At 40.3% G+C, this 24625-nt stretch overlaps 1 protein-coding gene across 1 annotated transcript in view; it reads right to left on the bottom strand.

Moving 5' to 3' along the window:
* The window catches only part of MCF2L2 (MCF.2 cell line derived transforming sequence-like 2), a 142353-nt gene that overhangs the window by 20739 nt on the left and 96989 nt on the right, over positions 1-24625 (bottom strand). The window contains exons 18-26 of the mRNA XM_085307105.1: positions 23673-23739; positions 22459-22574; positions 21103-21172; positions 15798-15890; positions 15194-15286; positions 11400-11525; positions 6153-6374; positions 4626-4718; positions 4124-4202 (exon numbers count right to left, since the gene is read on the bottom strand). Of these exons, the coding sequence (XP_085163231.1) occupies positions 4124-4202; positions 4626-4718; positions 6153-6374; positions 11400-11525; positions 15194-15286; positions 15798-15890; positions 21103-21172; positions 22459-22574; positions 23673-23739 (959 nt within the window). The remainder of the gene's footprint in view (positions 1-4123; positions 4203-4625; positions 4719-6152; positions 6375-11399; positions 11526-15193; positions 15287-15797; positions 15891-21102; positions 21173-22458; positions 22575-23672; positions 23740-24625) is intronic.

The following is a 24625-nucleotide window of genomic DNA, read 5'->3' as shown; positions in this document are numbered from 1 at the left end:
CTCTTGACCTTGAAGTATGTTCTCTCACTTCATTAAGTAGATAGCAAGGCTATCATCAGTGGCACAGATATCCCAGGCACAGATTTCTTAGGGAAGCTAAGAGAAATTGGCCCTTTTATTAGCACTGTTCATCTCACCTCAAATGGTGTCATTTGATGTGTGGTTGTGGAGATCACCACTTCTCCCCCATTTCTCGTTTAGCTTAGAGCTAAGCTTTACCTAGTTACCTCACGGTACTACCTGTGTGTTGTTCTGCCCAGTCTCTTCAGTCTTTATTATAAAATACATGTTTTCAGGCCAAGCACCAGGACCTATCTGCTGGCCAACAGGACTTCTCCAATGCATGCTGAAATGGGTCTGCTACTTTCTATTTGAATAGACACTGAAAGGGCAGAAGGCCACTGAGGGCAGTGAAAGAAACTCCCTTGGGAGGCTCATGGGTGTTAACTCAAATTTAGGACAAAATGTCACCTGCAACATACTGACAGCCAGAACTTCAAAGCAGGATGTCAGCACTGCCTACACGCCTCATCTGATCACATCCTCTGTGAACAGCCAAATTAGACCAGAAAGCTGCTGAGACAAATCAGAGAGAGACTGTTCTTGGATGCTCGTAACTGGATGAGGAGCTCTTCTCCGTTAGGAGCAGGTTTTAAGATCAGGGATGTATTGGAGGCAACATGGTCCAGTCGTACAGAATCATTTAAAAGTCTTTCCCTTTAAGCTCCTTCCACCACCACGGATTTCTCCTTTCCAAGGAGCTGCACCCTGACGACAGAGAAAATTCTTTTTTTGTCCTTCCCTCAGACCTCTCCTTCAGCAACTGCTGTCTTAATTCTCTCCTGAGGATGAACCGTAATCGCCACTTATCCCTTCTGCTGTGGTGCCGCATCTCCACTTCCTGGCTTTTTCTTTGAGACCAGTTTAGATTTTGGGAACAACATGATCCTGTAACAAGTCTACTTCATATATTGCTGCTGCAATCAAAATGAAATGATGCCATTTGAAGAGAAAGGCATACTGTCATCTTAAAGGCTGGAAACACAGCTCACCCAAAATAGCTCTTCTATCCAATTTTTTTCAGTGCAGAAGAGAGTCTTTCCCTGGCTGTTTTCTCTTTCCTCTGTACCTCTTCCTAGCTCTCTGCACAGCTTGGATCTAGGGAATGGCCATATTGGCAGTTTTCCCAGAATATGATAAAATTTTTGTGGCTTACAGTTTTCTTTGGGTTTAGCAACACATGTGCCTCAGTCCTTTTGCACATACAGCTGTCTAGTGGAATACATCCCCGTCCTTCTGAATAATGCTTTTGGTCAGCATTCTGGACAAACAATAATAAAATGTTATTTGGATGCCATTTGCTCACTCTCCAGAGTGAGCTCTGCATAGCTTCAAGGTAGCAACAGAGTAACTGCTGAGTGGACAAAGATGATGACATAGATGCTTACAAACTGGTTTCCAGGGCCAGAAAACTCAGACACTGAGAAGTGAAGAGCTAATGGAAGGAGCTACTTTCGAACTCTCAGATTGCTGAGGTCCTGTTTAACTTTGGAAGAAGATGAACCTCTTGTCAGTGAGTGGAAATCAGACAAAGGGACAGGGGCAGCAATGAAAGATTAATCTCTGCAAATCTTTGTGGGTGGGAACACTGGGAGAAAGGAGCACTCTGAGTAGGGGGTTGGCAGTAGCTATATTCCTGTCTTTGGCAACTGATTCACTGCCTTGCACAAATCCCTTAAACTGCATCCTTAATTTCTTTGCTTGCAACAGAGAGACAATTAAGCTCTTTGGGATGTACAAATCAAGGTGTTACCCACAGCCTTGTCAACATACCATGCTCACTGTACAGGGGGTGCATATGCCAAGTGTTTGGACACTAATGACCTCTATGCTAAACTATTTATCACATACCTTTGGCCACCTCCTTTGCCCTTTGCTCACTTATTCATCTCAGCTGGTTCCTTCCAACATTCCAACCCTCTGTGCAACTCCTCATTAAAAACTTCCCAGACAAACAAGTGTTTCCTTCTGTCTTCTCTCATAATGATGCATAGTTTGAGAAGTATCCAGTGTTGGATTGAACATGGAATTGAGGACTCTTCTTCCATGAAYCATTGGAAATAGAAACAATTGCTTACTGAACAAAGCATTTGTTTCCCAGCTCTCAGTCTTTCACTAAGGGCTTTGATTCATGTGATCATTTGGAAAAGGCAATGGGAAGGGTTGCATTAATATATAAGGTATAATTTCTGCCCTCTCTGAGTGCTGTGCTGCTGGAATCACAGGGAGAGAGCTTGACTTTATACACAGAGGAGGACCGAAGTCATCCTTGGAGGTGGAGGTCATTCTCAAGACCAGACTGAATAAAGCCTTGAGTAACCTAGTTCAACATCATAACTGACTCTGCTTTGAGCAGGAAGACTGGACTATGATCTCCTGAGGTTCCTTTCAAGCTGAGTTATCCTAGGATCCTAGGATCCTAAAAAAACCCCAATTAAGAATGTCAAAATATACATTTTTCAAAAACTTCCAGTCTCGATTCCAGCATAGGCTTCCTTGGAAAATCCCAAGTAACTCCAGGTCACAGATCTCCTGTGCTACACTGAGCACTGAGATTTCACTAATGCTCATACAGGCAGCATTCAAACTTCATTTTCTTTGCTGAGAAACACATACATGGAACATTAGTGCTGTTTCCTGTTAAACACATAAACACGTRGATTTTCTCCATAAACTAGTTTTCTCTTTTGGCAGCCTAAGAAAGTCAGCTTTTGCACTTTAGAAATAAATACTGTAAGGCATGTCATGGAGTCCTTAAATTGAGTTCTCTAACTGGGCTAATAAGCACCTAAATTCTTTCCTCAGTAGAGCCAGTTCCTGTGGGACTGACTGCAATGAAACKCAAAATGAAAAGAGAAAGGATGAAAACAAAAACAGAAACAAAAGACTTGAGTCTTTCTTTTTGTACGCATATATTGKTATGAGCTGGAATAAATTGCTGAGGCTAGTATGTATAGTTGTTTCACTCCATTTAAGGGGGTTGTAAAAACTCATTATATGTCTTTATAAAACAGACAATTAAGATGAAGATGACCTAGGACAAAGTTTGCTCAGGAATCTTAAGGATGTGGGTGGAGAGGCTGTGCCGGCATTGCTTTGAAGAGCGTTTATGGAAGAAGCAGACAATGAAAAAGACAGAGCTCAAGGGGAGAAGCAATGCCAGGGCCCTGGAATAGTTTGCAATGGGCCGAGCTGTGGGTTTTTTTTTTTTTTTTGTCTTAAAGGAACCTGAAACATGCATTTTTGGACTCTACACATTCTTGTTCATAAAAGGAGTTGTATTTCAGACAGCGTCCATCACTATTTTCTCTCAGCATGTAGAATAGCCTAACAGAATTTTGGCTATCTGTCTCAGTCTCCTTATCTTAGATAAAAAAGAGGTCTCATTACTTTAGACGCTTACAGGTCCTCAACCATCCATGTACTGAGCACGTCACTAATCATCTTCATGGCTACACCTCTGTGAGAGAGGGAAACACCATGAATCATATATCATGGGGAGCTACCTGAGAAAGAGAGATGAGATAACCGACTCACAGTCAAATTTGAATTTAAAGAAACCCCTTCAAACCCACAAAGCAAAAAAAAAAAAAAAAAAAAAAAAAAAATCCAATAAGACTGAGAGGAAAAACTCCTGTATCTGGCCATGTGTGTAGAAGAGGATTGTCATATTTTGCGTCAGATCTTGTGAGAAGATACTGGGTGAAGACTGGGACCCGACTTCCTCTCATGATGATGAAAATGGATGTGTTCCTAGGGCTGCAACTTGAGAGGGAGAGCAGAGGAAAATTCTGTGTCTTGGACTAACTGTTATTGGTATAATTACTTCACTCCCTGAGCCATTTCTATAGTCCTAAGAGATTTTCCTTGGTCAGAACAAGGGTATAAATGCCAGCAGTGTTGCAACCACCCACGAATGTTTGCTTATCTTTGCAAATAAGATCTGTTTGTACTACTTTCACTGGTAGCGCTGGACTACCCAGTAACTCATACCAGCAATGTGTTGTCCCACACAAGTACAGAAGGAAGGCAACATCATCAGATCACACTGTGTGTGTCCTACCTCTACATGCTTCCAGCTGTCCCGTCAAGACTTTGCGAATCTCTGAAATCCATGTGTTTTTCAACTCAACAGAAGATGCCTGAGAACACAAGAGAAAAAAGGTAAAACAGATCTAGTTAAAGCATGCTGCCAATCCTTTGGCTACCCTAAGCTACATTTTCTTTCAGTCTCACCCAAAAATGAAACCCTGTGGCCAACTCTGAGACCAAAAGAAAGCAGAGGGCACTTTTCAAGATGAAAAGATTATCATGAATCTAAGGTCCTCTCCTTGTTTTTCTGTCCAGCCTTCCAAGTAATTTTCTACTACTTTTTTTGCCCAAAGTCACAATCACTTCTATGATGATAAATTAGCAGTTTCAGTGCCAATGCAACAATGAAGTTCCCAGTGGCTAGTGTTTCTTGACAGCGTACAGAATAGTAAAGGTCAGGAAGCTGGAAACTTCCTTAAAAAGAATTAATTTGAAAAGAAGTACAGTCCTTAGAAAGAAAGGATGGTCATTACCTGAATGATATAGACTTCTTCTCTGCCATTATACCAGATCTCAAATTTCTTGTTATCCCCTTTCACATTTTCTGTAATGCCCACAGTGCTCATCTGTTTCAAAAGAGAAAATGAGAAGCTAGAATCTGGAAAATGTCAATGGTCTTTAAACTCTGTTTCCTCTGAGATGCATTGGTAAAAGGCTGCATTCACTTCTGCTCCCTAGGGAGATAYTGAAAGGAAAATTCAGAACATATATTTTTCTAAATATGATTTATCATTTCATTTTTTTGATTGTTGTAGCCAAAAATTTTTTTAAAAAATGCTTAAAAGTAACAGGTTAATGCCTKAGCATGGGTTTATCTTCACTACTTTGCTTGCTTGCTCTTAATCAATTTTTACTCCTATTCTGGCTCCTGACCACATACAGGTGGTCAAACTCTTTTCAGTTTGAGAAAGGTGGTGTTTTCAGCTCACCATCACTGATCTATTGGGGTGGGAGAGGAAAGGGGATGGGATGGGACTTTAGAGTGTAGTGTTCTGAATCTGTAGATTTAACAACTCATCTACAAGTCTGGATAACACCAAAAAAAAAAAGTTTCAGCGAACACACACAAAAAAAAAGTGAGTCAGGAGCTAAGTTTCTAATCAGACAAGACAAATAAAGAACTGAGAAAGAGAAAATAATTCTAGATTTTTTAAATGATAACTTCTTCATCGTAAGTTTAAACTCCAGCTGCAACTTCTTAGCAACTTCCCCTCTTATTTCTGTATTTTGTTCATCATCCTTGTTTTGACTTGCCTCAGAATGAGATTTCAAAAATTCAGCCACAAGAATCATGACATAATCAAGGCCATCTCCACAGAAAGAAACTTCAAACATTTACATCAATTATATTTACAATGACTAGTTCACTTCTTGAACAAGGCTCTATTACAACTCCTGTCTGGTTATCCTGTAATAGGTTTATAGCATTACAGTTGATGATGTTTTTAGATGTTTGAAGTCACAAATGTTATATCAATGGGCTTGAAGGGAAAATTTGGTCTACTTGTGAATCTTAACAGAAAATGTTCTGATTCATATCTGGAAATGTCACTCCTGTGAATAAAAGGGCCCTTCTATTACGCTGTGATTCATCAGTAGCTGTTCTTATCACAGAATATATCTGCTTGACTGATAGCAAAGCTCATGACAAAACTGAACCTGGAGGATGCTTATAGGCAGAACAATGACAGATGCAGCTCCATTTAGTCTTGCTCCTCTCCACAGGATGCTGAGTAAAGAACGCACAACGTGCTAGTTTGTATTGAGCTGCAAAACCAAGGTTCAGATATGGAGCTGCAGGACATATGGCTGGGTTTGTCTCCAAATCAAAACTAAAATGGAGATTCTATTTACTCAGGGTTGCAGGCTAGCTGCAGGTATGGATAGATTCTTCATCTTGCCTCAAGGAAATCTCCCCATCTTGTATTTAAAATGCCCAATGTGTTTTGAGAACTCTAAGCAGGTTTACCCCTCTCCCCTCCCATTACCAAATTTATTACCTTTAAAGAATTTTTAAAGCTGTAYGAAGCTGTCTTCTCATGGCCATCTGTGTTCTCCTCCCGCTTCTTGCAGAATAGCAACATCTTTGTGTAGAGAAAGAGGTGTCTCTGCATTGGTTTGAATCTAGCCAAGTCCTTCACCTTGTTGTGCCCTTTCTTGTGGTCAGTCCACACGTTGAAGGATCCTTGCATCAAAAGCTTACCAAGCTCACTGACATCCCCCTAGCAGGCAAGGAAAAAACAGAATCTAYGTCATTGTCAGACTAGGGTAATATGATGTATAGTCCTTTCCTCTAGTGATGTTTAAGGTTCCAGGCTGAGCCTGGTGCATAGCCATCCCTTGTCCTGGACTGGGGAATTGTTGCAGCTGGGAGCCCAGCTGCTCTTTGCTTTCTAAACCTRTGTGATCTGTTCCTATAACCATTAACCCACTGTTCTCCATGTCCATAATTCCCAGCTTGTCTCCCTATCCATTGTTAGTGTCTAAGATCAGTCTCGGGACCTTTTTGGACGTGCCACACTAGTTTTTCGCTCTGATAACTACAGAGTAAACAGCTTCTTCTAACAAGAACTGGCTTTCAAGACTCTTGAGTCCAAGGCAGAGTGAAGGGGCACTGCAGTCAAGATCTCCAAGCAAAGGCCTTGACTGTCAAAGATCCAAGTTCCGTTTATGCTCTGTTACGAGCATCTCATGTATCCCTGGGCAAGATCTTGAACAACACACAGATGTCTGAAGACAYAGACCAGTGCCTGGAGGTATGTAGGTGTGTAATTCCCTTCTATTGCAAAATATAGTCTTTAAAAGCTCTATCAATAGTTTCTCAGCTCACCATCTGCAAACTATAGAATGCTACATAGCCATGGTCAAAGAGGGAGCAAATGGACTAAAAAGCCATAAAAGTACCTGAGGGAGAAAGAGAGYGAGTAACTGCCAGACCTTTCTGAGTGAAAGCCCTTGTCCAGGGGGGAAATACTTCAACTGATATAAATAACATTTGGCTCCGATACCACCAGCACAAACATTTCTAGCAGAGTTCAATACTAAAGGGTGCAGTAATGTATAAATAGAGGAAACATGTATATGCTAATGGACTTCAGGAAATAATTATCATAATTATGCTGGTGGCAAGTTTTTCAGGGGGTGCTTTGTGTAAGCTTAGGGAACAAGCCGGGTTCATTATTGAATGACACATTTTCAACATTTTTATGTTCTGTTGATTATAAGGTGAAGCTGTTGTCTACCAGAAGGAATGTCTGATTTCTTGAAGCACAGATTGCAACTTYGTCTCCTTCTCACTCTCCACCCTCTACCCTAGATCCACCTGCAAAACCAGAGTTTGATTAGGTACTTTTCTCCTCCATACTGGGACATTATGAGACTCTCCAAAGTATTAAAAAACCCAGTAATTTTTATGTCTATCATCTCTAATTTATAAAGTTGGATTTTTATTCATGCACACAGTATTGTGTGTTCATATGTGCATGTGGTGTAAGCTTAYTGATGAAATGTAAAGCTAAATTAAAGAAATACATTTTACACATTGTTCTGACAATGGTGAGACCCTCCTGTCACTCCAGCTGCTATTCCTTGAGCAGKGAGCTCCAGAGGCTCAGTTCAGCTCCTGTGACAGATTTATCTCTTCAATCTTGGGTCTAGACTGGGGTTATAGCAAGTATATTCTGTCCTAACGGATGTTTATTTAAAGTGGAGGATTTCATCACTAACTCAGATATAATTATTTCCTGTTAGAACAATACACTATATTTCTTGTTTATGGAAATGAGAGATATATATGAATGACTCAGGTGCTCATGAGCCAACTACCCAGGCAAGATTCTGTAAAAAGGCTAGGATGATAGTAAGGAACATCTCTAAAACTTCTGCTCTCCAAGCTTTCCTTTACTTTTTTCTGTGTCTTTACCACACACCAAAAAAAAAAAAAAAAAAGCTAGGAATTTCTTACACAAGAGTTCAGCCCCTCAAACCTCCATGTACACATCTTCAAGAAGCAGAACAGTCTATGCAGCTAGCAGCATTCAATAGCTACTACAAAACCTGCTTTTCCACTGGCATAATATCCTTCTCCAAAAGGTGTTTCTACCACGCCTGTGTGGGGAGGACTCCACAAGCTGGGGTGTGGTTTCATGAGCGATGGGAAGAGTTTATTTGAGCATCTGAGACAAGCAGAATGGAGAGAAGAAATTATTGGGTTCCTCTTTCTCACTTTTGCCCCATTTAATAATCACGTAACAAACCATCTCAGGAATGCTGTCRATACTGGGCTACAAATGCAGCCACGAAGCACCTTTCCACATCTTTCAATTCAACTGAGAAAGCACTGGCAAAAGTCCATTTCATGGAAATCTGGCAAATTCAAAAGCAGAGACTGAAAAGGGACAGGAATGCTCTGTTGGATTCCTGCATAAAAATCTGCTCTGAGATTTGAAAGCAAGGAATATGCAAAAGTGAATGTGACCTCAGCATTTATATGAGCAGGGATCTGGATGGGGCAACATAATCTTCCTTTGAATAGATCCCTTCTGCCCAGGCCAATGATGTCACCTTTCCTGGAGAAGTTCTTCTGCCCATCCCTTACAGAGATGTTTAAAAACAACAGAGGATATTTTTGGTAAATAGCTGTAAATAAATTTAATCTGGGAAAGACATGAGAAAAGCTGCATTGCTCCTTTGGGGATGAATCAAAAACAGTGGAAACTGGGGAAGCAAAAGATGTGCCATATCCACAAGCTTTCCACATCCATGTTTACAGGCCCAAGTCTGCAAAAATATCAAAGCTTTAGAGTCCTTCTAAAATGAAGCTCTGAGAGACTGAAAATTAGCCATTACCAAAATGGTTTGGGGAAGCTTCCACAAGGTATTAATCCTGACACCTAGAAGGCTGTAAAGGGCACACTGCTACAACCAAATGGATTCAAACAAAAAAACCCCACAGAAATAGTCCCACAGATAAAAATGAAGACTTTGTTGTTGCAAAAAAAAGAAACTGTGGAGCAAGGCAATACATTCAGCAAACCAGTGTGTGCAGCAGTCACTGGGAACCCCCGGAGGGACCAGGAGGTTGTCACTGCAACCAGCAATTCAAAAGTCACATCAAAACCCACCTTATGCGGTTGGAGGGCTGGCACAAGGCCAAAGCGACCTGGCCCCAAGGAAAAGTTTGAGGAAGCCTAATAGCCAGCAGAGATATGTCCAGATGTTTGTTTATACTGCTTCAGAAAAAGCTTTTCACAAAACAAAAGCACTCCCAGGGAAAGTTTGTCTTAGGTTTTTACTACTGTGATGGAAAAGYGAACATGAGCTTTGCCACTTGCTTTAACAGAAACAAAACACCATGCCAAGAGCAGGAAAACTAAAAGGAAAATTGTCTACTAATGTGAATTTGGTTTTTTTTCATTCTCTAGTACAAAGAAATAATAAAAAAAAWTAGAAAGTTAAAATTAATTTACCATTCAACTTTAGAGGTCTCAAGTGTTTTATTGGGAGCATTTTAAATATATCTGGACAAATCCTTACTTGAAGTGAGTCAATTTAAGTCCCTGGCTATGTCACCCCATGTTTAAACAAAACGTTTATCTGACAATACTTCTTTACATCCCACAATTACASCAGGATAAAGGATTTCAACTTAAGATCTTTGCTTTTAAGATCTTTGTTCCTGATTTCAAGATTTGTTCAGTGAAGATTCATGAAGTATGATATTTTTGCTCCATCAGAAGAAATATTATTTAAGAATTCTTTCAGAACACACTTTCAGTGGCAGAAATAGTTAGATGCAGGATTTGACCTTGTTTGTTGAAGAAATTAAAAAGCTAACAAACTATTTTGGTTCAGCCAACAAATACGAGTATAGTAGGCCTCTCCTACCTGCAGTATACCTGGAAAAACTGAAAGTTAGATGTATATTATATCAGATATTGCTAAAATAAACTAATAAGGACTAGTAAGAACTCATGTTACAGTATTAATCTAAACCCAAGTCTCAGTGCAATGATGTATAGAACAAGAGAGTGGAGAAATTACTTCTGCTATAATCACTCAACAAAGAGCCCATTAACCACTTTGTGATGGGTGTAGCTCTTATCTGTGCACAGGGCTGGGGTAACATATATGCTTTACTTAGGTTCCTCAGTTTTGGGAGACGTAAGGTGTGCTTTGGGTCTATGCTGCTGTTCTGATCCACAGGCACTACAGATAGTCTGTGTGTCTACTAATATAACAAGGTGGCCACCACTTCATTTTCAACACAGCAGCATAAGAGTTTGTTTTCTTGTTTCAGATGTAAAGTATAAGCCTCAGGATCATCTCTAGCTATGTACAGCAGTGGACCTATGGCACACAGCTGCTCAGGCAGTTACATTCTTTTATAGAATAATGTTGACACAGAGGGTATGGTCTCTTAGGAAATTAAAACTACTGAAGCCACTCCATCCTGTAAAACACAAAATAACTCTTCCCACCCAGAAGTGGTTGGTACAGATCCCAGTACTCTTTCTGGAAGTCACATTCATCATAAAATCCTGTTTTTCTGGTGTTCAGACTAAGCCACATCATCCTGACCTAAAATTATTTGAATCAAACTGTTCATAACATTTTTTTCTTGGAGGCTTCACCATGCAGCTATTTCAAAACAGGCATTCACATCACCCTCAGGCCTCATTTCCTCAGATGCAGTTCTCCCTTATGTGTCATTCACTTCCACTTCTCACTCACGGACTCATTTTCCGTAAGCAGTACAAGTTTTTGTAAGYCAGTTGCCTTCAGTGGAAGCTCAGCAGAGAGATGTATGCATTTACASTTGCAGTTGTTATTGTGTATTTCAGACAATGAGCTTGCCATGCACAGGGATAGTTCCTATTACCCACTTTAAATGGAAGCCAAATTTTTCTCCCTCAGAGCAAGAGATTTGGAAATGGTTGAATTGCATAGGGGTCACAGACAGCTTGAGTAAATTTCTTAAGCTGTTGTTCCCTCTCACCTGCAACTGAGTTTYGGGTGTGATTAGTCAGGATTGCGTTAGTCCTACTTCCTCCCTATATTCACACAAACCACCATGTGATAGGTATGTTGACATGTATTTTCATCACCATAACATGCCATTAAGTGGCCTCATTCAAAGACGTGGCACAGGCTCCTGCAAAGTGTACCAGACACGGGCTCAGCACGACCACTGGTGAGATGAACACTGCATGGGTCAAGACTAGAGTACGAGCAACATCAAAAAATACCTCATATCCTGTGATTGCTATCTGATGCATGGAGTCATTAACCGATTTGATGATATCGAGCACTGTAGCCAGGGCCTCTTCCAGTTCAGCAGTACCTTCTGAGTTCTTGCTACATTTCAGCATTTCCTGATTAAACAAAGATATGAAAACTACTTGAAATCTTCTTATACCAGAAGCCACTATAAGAYAGTCCTCCTTGGAATCTGTGCTGCATAGACCAAGTAGCAAAATTATAGGGAAAAAAACCAAACCACCAGGATTATCACTGCAGATAGACAGTTTGAATTCTTGCACATTTTCAATTTTTATGGATTCATTTACAATGAGACGGGACCATTCTGGCACATTTACAATGACCTTTTGCATATCAAAGAATTTCATCCAGTTTTTTACTCCACATCTGCTAGAATGAAAACTCAGCCTTAATATAATAATTTCAGGTGYGAGGGGACTCACCATTTCCTTTTGCAATTTATTCCAGGAGCTACATAGCCTTACTGTTAAAAATGTAAATTAATTAGTAGTCTGAATTTGTCAGGTTTCAGGTTCCACTCATTAGGTCTCGGCAAGCTCTTGTCTGCTAGATAAAGAAATTCTGCTTAGTAGTAAGTCACTTCCTATGTAGATGCTTACAGACTCAATCTGTAATCAAATCACCTCTCAAATCTCTCTTTGTTAAATTAAATGAAACTTCTTTAATCTACAGGGCAGGTTTTTCAGCTGCTATATTTTTTGGGGGGGAAGAATAGGGCAGATTACTATAATCTTCCCCATCTCTGTGCTACAAGCTACAAACCTACCTTTTAAAACTTGAAATCGTTTTCCAAAGGACAGTAATCTCAAAGAACAACGCTGTCCTATAGCAAAAATCCATTAAACAGTATATATCCTGCTTGAAACAAGGAAAGTTACTCCATCCTCCAGCTCTTGCACAAGAAACAAGAAACAAAGTTCTGGACAAGTTAAGAAGCATGTGACCAAAGCCAAGAAATAGTTTTAAAAAAAATCCCACTGAGGGCTCAATTTCTGTAATCACTTCACATACAGAGATTCTGTTTTGAGTTCCAAATGTTTAGAGCCAAGTAGTAAAGGACAACTTTTGTTATTTCTGTGCATTTTTTGCGTGCTGGTTATCTCTGATACATGCTAATCAAAGCTCAGGACTCAAGTCTCCTCGTAGAACCAACAGAGTTATAACCTACGCAAATTCTGAAAGACACTAAGATATTTTGTAGTTAAGTGAAGTGCCTTGCCTCTTGTTCTTCTGTGTATAGAGAAGCTCCGAGCCTGATTCAGATGCACGAGTTGTTTTTCTACACTGTACTGTATAGAAAGCAGTAATTATCAATGAGTATCTACCTGAGATGAGCACCAGACTTTACATCTTTGCTAAAAGCATCTCGAATACAATTAAACAGATATAAAGCCACATATAGTTGGTACAGTTTTGAGAAGACATGAATCTCAAAGCATTTGGAAGATCCCAAGATTACACCATAGAATTTGAGATCAAAGCCATTCAGGACCGTGCTATTTCACAGAAAAAGCAACATGACGGTAACCAAAGCAGCAGGATAACTGATTACCATCACATTTAGTGATTAGTGATTTTGATGCTTGCAATCTGTGTCCAGTAATCAGCTGAAAGAATAGTTTGTTGGTTGCTAATGAGACAAGAGTTCCGGAGAGAGAATTCATTTCCAAATAACCTTACAAGCTTAGACTGGTTTCTTATTCATCACTATTGACTTGTTCCTGCCTTATACATCTGTTATTGATGTGAAAAAAAAAGGTGTTTAGTTAAACGCAAGTTTCACTTCAGAAGTGCAAGCTGTGAAGAAACCAAGGAATAGACTATTGGGACAATAATGCCTCACTAAGAATTGTACAGTGAGTTTAGCTTTGTTTCCCTGTGCTGATCAGAACACCAACAGAAACTATGCCCCAGAAATATATCCAGGAATGAATCGAGATGCTACTGGATCTTCTTCCTTCATCTTTATTACCGTAAGAATGAGACTTCTTCATTCTGGTGGATGTCTAAGGCTATGTGGCCTTTTATGTGGTTTTAATTCAAGTATGTCATTGTTTTCAGCCACATTTTGTGTTTGTAAATCACCTAATCTAAAAACTGTGAGGCTTATGTTCCTGTGAAACAAGGTTGAAAAGGGTAGGTCTCAAAAATCCCAAACAGTAGGGGCTGAAATACTTGACTGACCAGTGCTTAGAGACTGAAAATAAGATGTGTTCGTATGGTACCTGCTGTACAGTCTCTAGAACGAGGATGGACCCTTGCTCTCTGTAAAGCTTTTTAATATCAGCTAAAATGACGGTAACCAGCGGGTTGCAATCATTGTGACCCAGAATTTATAGCTCATCTGCCCATTGCTCATCATGGCATGCAGTTTTTTAGGCACTACTTTGCTACCACTTTTTCACAGATTCCCTTTCTCCTACATCTGTAAAAGCTCCAGCTGCCAGTGACTCAGTGCGCCATCTCCACGGATTTCAGAATCCTTGACAAGTTAAACGTCCTTGCCAATGTGCAGTTGCTGAGAACAAAACTGGTCTGACTAGCTTCAGCCCCAATGGCTGTAACCTGTTTTGCTTGAGAAGTGTACTCCTTGATCTAATCTTGGTTTTATTTACAGGCATATTTCAAATTAAAAGCAGAATCTGGTTTACTCTTGCTCTTCTGAAAACCTTAACATTTTCTCCCTTCTCATAGAATAACTTCAAGAAATAGAGCTAAATTTACTGGATTTACTGAATTTATTGAATTTCTGGATAAGTTGATGCAAATCTACTGGCTTCAGTGAAGTTGCATCCTTGTTAATATGCCCTTCGATATTTGGATTCTACAGTTTTGTGTAAAGCCAAAAAATAGGTTATAGAAATACCACACAAATGAATAAATGGCCACATCCTCATATGGTTTAAACTGGCATAATTTGACCGAAGCCATGGTAACTATTAGTAAATAAGACTGCTGCCTAAAATCTTCATTGCAAATTTCACAGTAAGTTTCATGACAGTACATAGCATTGCCTTGAGTCTAAATGCTTCAGAACAACAAGTAAGTAATCTTCACCAACTCCCCACTAGGAAAGTCAGTAAATATTGATTATATTTTAGAACTGAGGTGAGGAAAACAGAAATTTAAGCCACTGTCTTCAAAAAGGTCCATTGGTTTGAGAACTTCTTCTTACTCAGTTGAGACCAAAATTTCAAGCATGGACCACTCACAGTTCCAATGACAGTCAAATGGGAAGCTGGGATTATTTATCCCTTGGAAAGTTAGAGCTAATCTGTTCCCTGCTGGGCCTTTAAAAATGGAGGCCCAAAAATGAGTGGCTCCTTCTGACAAGTCCGAATCACAAACAAGGGAAAGCAGCAGGTTCAGAGAGCTGCAAAAGTGAAGTCTGCTTACACTAAAGAGCGTTTTATTTAAGCAGGACAGATGTCAGAGATAGGATTTAAATAATCAGTTTCCGTTCTCAAACTGTAAGACCATACTGATCTAATAAAGCCAATTTCAATCTCTATTTAAAGAATTAAATAATAATACTTGCTATAAAAAATGTAAGTTAGTTTATTTTTCCCAGTGAAGTAATACCAGCGTTTATCCTAAAACAGAAGACCGTCCTTTGACTGTTACCAACCTACAACTTAACATCACAAAGTATTTGTTGATAATGTGAGAGAGGATTTATTTCCAGTTAGTCCTTCAGAAAATAATGCTGATATGCAATTCTTTAAGTAAAAGAAGTTTTGCACTGTAATGGAGAACTTACCTTTAATAGCAACTGGTATTTGGTGATTCTTTGAACTGGCTTTAAAAGATAAGCATCTAGTGAGAGCTTATGATCCAGTTTACGCTGACACTCCTGTAAGGGACAAAAGAGAAGAAAAATATGATTGCTTTTAGAAACACAGTTAGGGCACCAAGATGTAAGCTATGGCTTAGTAATCTAAAGAGGGTACATCTGTGGATTGATGGAGAAATTTGTTCCAAGTGCATAGGAGTTTCCAGGTTACCTGTGCTACAGTGAAAATATATCTAAATGAAAGCTAAGGTTTAGGTTCAGCTTAGTGTAGAAATCTGGCATGCCCTGATCATGAGATTGCAGTCGTTTGGGGTTTACAAAGAAACCAACACTTCTTTGCCTGTAGGTATGGCCTGAAGAGCTCAGCTCCTGTCCAGGAACTCTACCTACTATCCTACCCGTCTAGGCTCTTGTAAAGATCACATATTGACACCTACTGAGCACCTGCTATCAGTATAAGAAGCATGCAGAAAAGTATGTATTATTTGTTAAGTTTTCTAAAGAAAAAAGAGATATAAAAGAAGAACAAGTTGTGATGGACTCGCATTGCCAGTCTGAAGTGAAATTCCACCTGAAAAAAGATGCTGTCTCCACATTGTCTCCAGAGAGCTTCAGACCTTGGTTTGTTCTGACAGTATTTTTCATATATTTGGAGCTCTTCTTTCTGCAACAGAAAGAGAGTTTAAGTAAGGTAAGAAGAAAGAATCCACAGAGCACCTGCCATTAATCATACTTTCTCTTATCTTCCAGCCTGCAAATGGAAGTGAATTAAGTCATAGTCATAAATCTGTTTATGAAATATACTGAAGCTACCACATTTGCTTTTTACTCTTCTAAAGTTAAACACTCCAGAAAGTGAGATTTATGAGGGGCCACACAAGGCAAGGAAACTGCAGACTGGAAGACACATAACCCTATCGCAGAAAGCACCAAGGAAGTCCAGTTCATGACTTTGCTAGAGACCATCCATGCAATTTTGGATGTCCATGCTTTTCCACAGTATCTACTGATTTAAGCTTTTTGCYATTAATTGGAAAAAACAGAGAAGCAGCACTTGTGAAAAGCAAGTCCAGGGTGATTCCCATTCAACACAAAAGAGGGCACATTATTAGTGAACTCATCTGATAAATCTGTAACAAAGAGCTATAAATTGCTTTGAGACCTTCAGAGAAAAGGTACTTTGTAAAATGAAGTATGAGTAATCTTCTCTGGACAATGTATATACGTAAAAGAACTACTGCTAGTAGTGAGGGCCATCAACTGTTCCAGAAGCCTATCCATGCACAATTTTTCCTCAAGGTAAATATAAGCAAATTTATAAGCCAGCTTGACTCTCTTATATCATCAATGAGGTAAGAGCATACTACTAATTCAAAGTAACTGAGATGTTAAATTCTCACTGAAGTTTACCCAGCAGTGACTTCTATGCGAGCCCCTGGCAAAATCTCATTGACTTCAGTAAAAACAAAGGCAATCCCTATGAAAGCAGAGATCTATTTCAGGCTCCTTGGGCTATATGGGCAGACAGAGACAGACAGGTGTTCCTCTGCTGCAGTCTCRCCGGGAGAACCATGAGCCAGGTCGGCACAGAAGCCCTGCCACCCTGCAGCCACRGAGCAGAGCCACACAGGACCCCTAGACAGGCTGGCTGTGTCCATCCAACTCAGAGGTCCTCATCTCTGTGTGCATCTTTCCTTGTGGACATGACCACAGTGAATCAAAGGMAACACCAAAAATAAGGCTCAGGAATTCCTGGTTCTCACACCAGTGCTTTCAGTCCCCTAGACAGTGCTTGGTACAGGCAAAGTATTTTCTTCTGGGYAGAGTTTCTACACGAAATCAGTATAATTGCTCTCTTCCTTTGTAGGCCTAAACTGGTGTCACCTGGATGAATCAGGCATGAAAGCAGAGCGGTGCTATGCAACACCTTACTGTGTCAAGGCTTATGCAACGCAAAAAGCTCCACTGCAATTCAATAGAATATTAATGGTGCTGTTTCAAAATAAGTGCAGAGTTTCCCTCACGCAGACATGATTGTTTCTACATGTTGCCATGGTAGGAAGTTAGCAGGGGGTAAAACCTGCAAAACTAAAAGTAAACAGAAAGTTAATCAAGCCTTACAATTTGATCCTCACCCACAGAAGGCTAATTGGACCAGGCAGGCAGAACAGAAACAGTGATAGTCAAAAATAATATTAGGGGCAAAAGAACAGTACYGGTTCAGTCTATAGAAAAGGTAAAATAATCACCGGTTACTTGCCACAGTGGCACAGCCCTATGCTAACACAAGCTACTGCTGTAGTACTGACATCAGCTCAGATAGATGTTTGCATCTTTAAATTCCACTTTAATTTTTGTAATGGTGTAAGGAATAGAGAATTACTAATGAAAGATTAGGATCAGGCCCTAAAATCCCAGTAAATAATTAGTTACCTAATTACTCAAATCTCAATCACAAATACTCTACTCATCTGTATTTTCATATTCAGAGGTTCTGACTGCCTGCTTGTACTTTTACACCAGGCTCATCTCTGCCTGTAATGTTTTTCCTTTCCATGGTGACTTGCATCTTGGGATCTTTGTAAAAGTTCACTCACAGTGTTTTCTAGGGCACTTCTGTATATTTCCAATTATCTTTATTGGGTGCTGAACTGTGAATATATTTTGCTTGAAATCAGAAGGTAGCCTTTGAATCCAACTCACAGGTTTGCAGTCAGCTGCTACAGTCCTTTTACAGCTACCTTCATTTTCTAAATGCTTCTTTCTGGCGCTGAATGACCAAATGCTCCAATTGCTGATTCCTGGCAAATTATTTTCTTTTTCTAAGGTTAGCAGTACGAGTAAGTAACAGTGGTAATCTGTGACGGGTCACATGTGCCAAGAACCTCACCCGGTACATATTTGTAAGCAGTCTGACACATCTTTTGTTTCTTCCTGAGCATTCTTGCTTTGGTTTGGTAAGGCTTTCTTCTTCTCAGCCCCATGTTCGGCAGATAAACCCAGAGCATCCCTCCTGTTGCTAATACTGCWGGAGGATATCCATCCTGCAAGGCATTACAGCACATGCCCCTCTTCAGCCAACCGTGTGGTCCTTGTCTACTCTAAGATACACCGTAGGGCTTTTATCAAGGTCAAGTGATTGCAGAAAAACTGCCACACGCATAAAGTTGAGCTGCTTTACTTGAAATTTGGCTTACATGAATTCGGAAAGTGGAAGGGAGGACAAGAGGGGCATTTCTGGCTCATCTTGCACCCGATTCTGCCACCCAGTTCCAGCAGAGGACCAAGAGAGGAGAAATATTCTGCAGCTCCAGGGACTGCTCCTGCCATCACCCAGGAAGAAGGATTCAGATCCACAGTGGCAGCTGACCTGGTGGCTCCAGTGGAGGTGGGAGTGTGTGGGGACATGGCAGGGGAATGACTGGCAGGGATGCAGCTGGGCACCAAAACATCCCACCACAGCTCTCAGGATGCTTTAAAGCAGCGCTGGAATCAGGGCTGAAAACTCCTGSTGTGTTCAGAAGGGTCAGATTCTTCAAAATGCACAAAGTTAAAAATCAGTCTGTTTCTAATCACAGGCCCCCCGTGAGGTTGCAAAGCTTTGCTCCGGTCAGGAAGGTTACACTGGTGCAAGGAGGGAGACGTGAAGGAGCGGATCTGCAACAATGTGAACTTCCTGCCGGAGCCAGGCGTCACCTCGAACAGCAGCCGTTTCAGCGTCCCGGGGCCAAAGCAAGCAGTCCTAACTCACAGGGCAAGCCAGAAGCCTCTGCTCAGCGCGAAGATGCGAAAGGCTGCCAAAGCATGGGGAACACAAACACACAACCAGGCTTTTGTTTGTGCCTCCTAAATGCAGTCCAACAGAAACAACAACTTTCTGGACTTTATGTGGCTTCTTCTAAAAGGAGAGTGTTAAGGAAAGTCCTTGAATCAAAGGTGCTACTGTGTGAGCAGAGACAGCTCAGGAGAGAGGCATGCACTTTCGTAGCGCGAGATTTGAAATAGGGAGAAAGTAAACGCACAACCAAGTGTTCATAATTCCCATTAAAATCTTAGAGATGTGGCACTGCTTGGGACTTCTGAGAACTGAGATACGCATGTTAAAACCAAATCTCTCTGTACGTCATACAACACATGGTTAAAAAAAATCTAACATGTACCTTGAAAAAGCAGCAAATGCTAAATGTAATGTGGAAAGTGGAAGCAGGAGGTCCTCTGCCTACAGAGACTAGGACAGATCTTCACATTCCTATGGAAAGAGTTCTGCTGACTTTAATGGAAATACTGGCATGAATTAGGATTGCATGATCCAGCCCCCTAACACAGAAGAAGGGAAGTTTCTTCTCTCAGAGTTTAACCAACGGCTCTTCAGAGCCTGATTAGCCCCTGAGACTAATTTATTTTAGTACAGAGTTCCAATAAAGAAACTACTTTGGACAAGAAAAAACAAACCAAAAAAAAAACTATTTTCAATTTTCTCTTTGACAAACCTGCTATCTTTAATATACCATTTTTTTCCCCTAAAACAGCATATACTAAACTATTTAAACATAAACAGTTAAATGAGCTAACTATTGTATATTTTTGCTTGGAGGAGAAAGCAGAGTGCTTTCCCGTGAGTTCCATTTCCAAGTGCAATGTAACATTACACGTTAAACATACGCTAACAGGTAGTTAATGAGCTGTAAAAAAAAATTAATGGAGAGCTTGTCTTAGGACTATAAACGTCCCATCATATAATATCAAGTTTGATAAATCTCAGTAAGGACAGAAATAAAATAAAACTAATAATTTCAAATYGAGTCTCCTTGAATCTGGCTGAGAAATGCAACCCCAACAACGCAGTAGCACAGTAGCAGGAATTACTCTCTGGTTATATTCAGAGTTAACGGAGGCAAGCCACTTCCATGAGTTTTGCGTTCAAAACACAGTGTCTTACTCTAGCAGCTTCATCAGAGTAACAGAACAGTAGTAACACACCAGAACAGGTTTTTCTTATTAGCAGGGCCTCTGCAGAAGTGCTATATCCACAAGCACCTTTTGTTTTGCTACAGGAAACAGTCCTAACAGTCGCCAGTAACATTAACGTGGGGGGCTGGGAGCCCTCGGAGGAGAGTGCTGCAGGACTTGCACACTGGGAGCCACAGGAAGCAAAGGCATGYCTACGTCTGACCAAAACCACCACCACCTGCTGGTTTGGGGCTTTCTCGTGAACTGGGCTCGCTCTCCTGTTAAACAAAGATGGGTCACACTTAYTAGAAGTACAGCTAACCCTCACCACACCATACTAGTTGGGAGATTTCTGCTTGGTCTTTGAGTTTTATGAGTGAGTAAAAGAATCAACCTCACAGAGGCTTATGGAGCTGGTGGGGTTTCACTACACAAGGACCAGCTCCAGGGGATTAAGTCCCCTGAACAGTGCAGAGATTAAAAAAAAAAGGAAGAAAAAGAAGAAGAGAAATAAAGAAAGAAAAAAAAGACAGCTAGGTGGGATAAGACAGAGACGGGATGTGCTATCCACACTCAGAGCAAGCTGCTGTTACACAGTCCTCCCCTTACTTGAAATAGCATCGTCCTTGGGGTACACCAGACTCCTCAGTCACAGATTTGCCTGGTATGAAAGTCAGGCCAAACATCTGGATCTTTTTTTTTTAGCTAGGCTTAAAATATTGGTAAAAGTCTCCCTCTTGTAGGCAGGTAAAGGTTCAAATTTTAATATATACACTTGTTAATTATGGCTTAATTTGGGAACATTTGCTTATGTAAATTTCTCTCATTTGCATAAGAAATCAGAATGAAAGAACAGGAATAATTCTGTAAGCACTGTAGGATAAGACTATAGATATTCATACAAACCCACAAAAGGATTTACTTACTCTTTTCAAAAAGCATCGGGCAAGAAGCTCGGGATTTTCAATGCAATTTTCTATCTCCTTAAGGAAAATCCTGAGAGGGAGAAAGAGAAGCAAACAATAAATCACATTCACACTGTGCTAGCTTCCATGTAAATCCAGACTAAAAGCTAAGTTTTTGTTGCAAGAGGATTCAGTGGGGAAGGTAACAATCCTGACATCCAAAGAAACACGTTATTTTAGAAAAGTGGGATGTAGTTCACAGTTGATTGCCTGAGTCACCAGTGTTTTCATTTGCTCACAAGCATCTGATGCATCTTGTTCCTCTGACTGCTGAGATTTATTTCCAATATGTAGCCCTAATGCCTGCCTCCTTTCTGGTTCTGAGGATTTTTCAGAACAGCTCAAAAAGACAGAAAAGCTCTGTCAGATGCAGTTGCTTAATCAGCAAGGGGTGAAAATGTGGGATGCAGGCCCAAAGGTGTCTGCAGTCAGCGTACCAAGCCTTCAGRGAAAGGAAGACCGGGCTTACAAAAGGAGGAGAATGTCATTCTCAAAATAGAAAGACAAGTTCTTTTAAAATGATAGGTAAACTAGAAAGAGATTTTTCTGCTATGTATCAAGTACTCTGGTATAATATTTAAACTAGCAAAATATCTTATTTTCTTATTATATTCAACTGTTACATCTTATGTGCAATCATTATCCAAAGGAATTTTTAAATTCTCACCTTGGCTACAGACAGTTTTAATTAACTGGGCTGAAAAGTACAGAAATTGCCCTAAGCTTTGTGTTTCAGAAGGGGTTTAATCCTGTTTAATCTTGTCCGTAGTCAGTATTCTATAGTTGTGAGCACTAGGTCAGCTATACAGTTACTGATACATGTCTATAGTGTGGACAAGGCTTCTGAAGAGGTTTATGATCACTCGAAGGATAAAATTCCTTATGAAAAGCATGATCTAAAATATCACGTCTTCTGGTGAGGGGATAACAGAAATACAGGACAAACAAGCTGAGCAGTAAGAAAACCTCCTCGCAGAGGAGTTTTGCCAGAGAAAGAACATYAGTATTTAGTCCTGTGACATTTACCAGTGTATCAGGGGAGGCAGTAAAATACTTGCCACTAGGGACATTCCAGATTAATGATGCCAGGGGAAATCAGTAGCAAACGCACAAAAGGGTTTAATCGTTCACAGACAAAGGGATGACACAGATGATCGCAGGGGTGTCCTCCACAGACGGGCTTTAGTGGATGTGCACGCACAGGCATAGGGAAGGCTGGCTTTTCCTGCCTGYGTCCATGTGAGTGTGACAAAATATTCTATATAAAGGGAGCAGAAACTACAGGAGCGGGAGGGAGAGCTGCCAGCTAGCACGTGCCTGTTGTGGAAGTCGTAGAGTTCTGGGAGGTTTCCAAAAAGAATTTCCTTTTTGTTCTGCAGCGCGGCTGGAATCAGATGCACTAAGTTGGGATTATCCATTTCTGAAGCATACCCCTGTGGAGGAGAGTGGAAAACAAAATCAGGCTATTTTTACCATGGAAGAAATACTGAGTTTGGGACACTAACATGTCCCAGTGCCTATGTACTTTTTGTTCTCAAACAGAGTTAATGTACAAATGCTTCTACTACACCAACTTCTTTCTTGGTCCCATGAATTTCTGAKGATTCTAATTCTCCCTGGAGCTTTTACCCCGATAGCTGTGCAAATAGTTTTAACCATAAATGCACAAACTGCTGTATCAACAAAAGATAAAATAATGTCCCTAGAAGTCAAAAGCCATTTTGGCTGTGGAGGGATGGAAACTGCTAAGCTTGATAGACACTTAATCTTCTTGTTACACTGCTTCATTGCAGAAGGGTCAGTCTGGATTTATCTGTTGAGYTGTGGTGTCTAGTTTGATTATTTGGTTGTTTCTTGTAAAAACTGGGTTGTGTTTCTTTAATACAAACTTTGAGAGAAGAGCGTTCTGAGTTCCGATTTTAAAGGTCAGAGTGATACATCAATAAATAGTTAAGAGCTGTCAGCTCTCGCAGATCAACTCCAATAATGAAACAACCACATGGATGTAAAAAGAAACTACCTACTCCTTCAAACCCTGCCCAAACGTAAGCATGACCAATCCCTCCTCAGCCCTCACCTTTCCACAGACAAAAGACCTCAAACTCTGCACACACATACTGTGTTGATATCCTAGTAGCCTGGWAAGCTCTGGGGTTATATTTGGACACACAAGTGGGGGAAGAAGGCTTCCTTCTTCTCAATCAGCTTCTGAGCCTACATTCGTAGCAATTTAGCATCTGGCCCTATGGAAATCAAAGGTGCTCTTTCTGAAACCTGTTGAGGATATTTTGAAGGGCACATTGTTAACTATTCCTCTGTCCATAACTTTGAGAACCATGCAACTTTTATCGTTCTGTTGGCTGGGGTCAGAGAAGGARCCTCTTCCTCGAAACTCTGAAGCAAGACGTTCAAAACAGCCTTCTTATTTTCCATCTCTAGGGCTGAGCTATCTTGCTAACAGAAAGCCTTTGCACTTTAAACTCAGTGATGACTTAAAGTGCCAGAAATCTTTACAGAAGCATTTGTCTTACCTCTATTATACTTTGAAGTTCTTCTACATAAACCCGTTCTGTTTCTATCAGCTCATTGATTATGTGGCTAAAAGAGAAGAAAGATAGAGAGCTGTAGTGTTTACCAACTCTGCAAGAAAGYACATATGAAACAAAAACCACTATTCCTTGTATATTGTTGTTTAGGTCTCTGACCTACACAAAAGACTCCTGTTACATMTTCAAATTTCATTTCTTCATATTTCAACATTATGCATTGTAGAATAGCCTAAATATCCCTTTGAATGCTATATTTTAAACTATACTTTGATTGTTTCTGTCACTTTTATACCTACAAACCTGAATAAAAGGAAGAAGAATGCCCTCAAAATAAACAAAAAAGGCTTCCTCTTCCAGTAGTAACTAACAACACTCAATAAAAGGATTTTATTTCCCAAGGTTATGTTTCTGTTATATATGCCTACAAAAAATAAACAGAATTTATGATTAGAYTTTAATACACTGTGAAAACAGGAACAAGATGGAGTCAGAAGTCTGAAAATATGAAAGTAAACTAGAAGAAAAAAATTGTCACTTGTCCTGTACTCTCAAAAAAACACTCTTTTTTACTAATTACTCTTCTGACCSAATGTTTTCAGGGTAGCTCTTCCAGAGGTTTGAGCAGTTTTACTAGATAGAAAAGGAAAAATGCTTAATATTCCTTTCCTGGTCCATGCTTCAGGAGAACCTGTAACCATGCAGCTACATCAAGAAGAGCCACATTACCAGAATGACACTTGCAAGGAACCTCTAGAGAAACTGGTGTATGGACAGTCACAAGCAACAGACAACCTGCGGCTTAAAACACAGGCAACTATTAGTGCTAATGCCAGCAAGCGAATTTGTCCAACATCTCCCCACTACATACCACAGGGTAAAGATGAAACCACACTCGCATCACTGATGGCAAGAAAGAAGGAACATCTTATGTTGTG

Source organism: Rhea americana, unplaced genomic scaffold (assembly GCF_003343005.1).
Source record: "Rhea americana isolate MKP2758 unplaced genomic scaffold, rheAme1 scaffold_253, whole genome shotgun sequence".
In the NCBI taxonomy this organism is placed as follows: domain Eukaryota; kingdom Metazoa; phylum Chordata; class Aves; order Rheiformes; family Rheidae; genus Rhea; species Rhea americana.
This window is presented reverse-complemented; position numbering and strand designations above follow the sequence as displayed.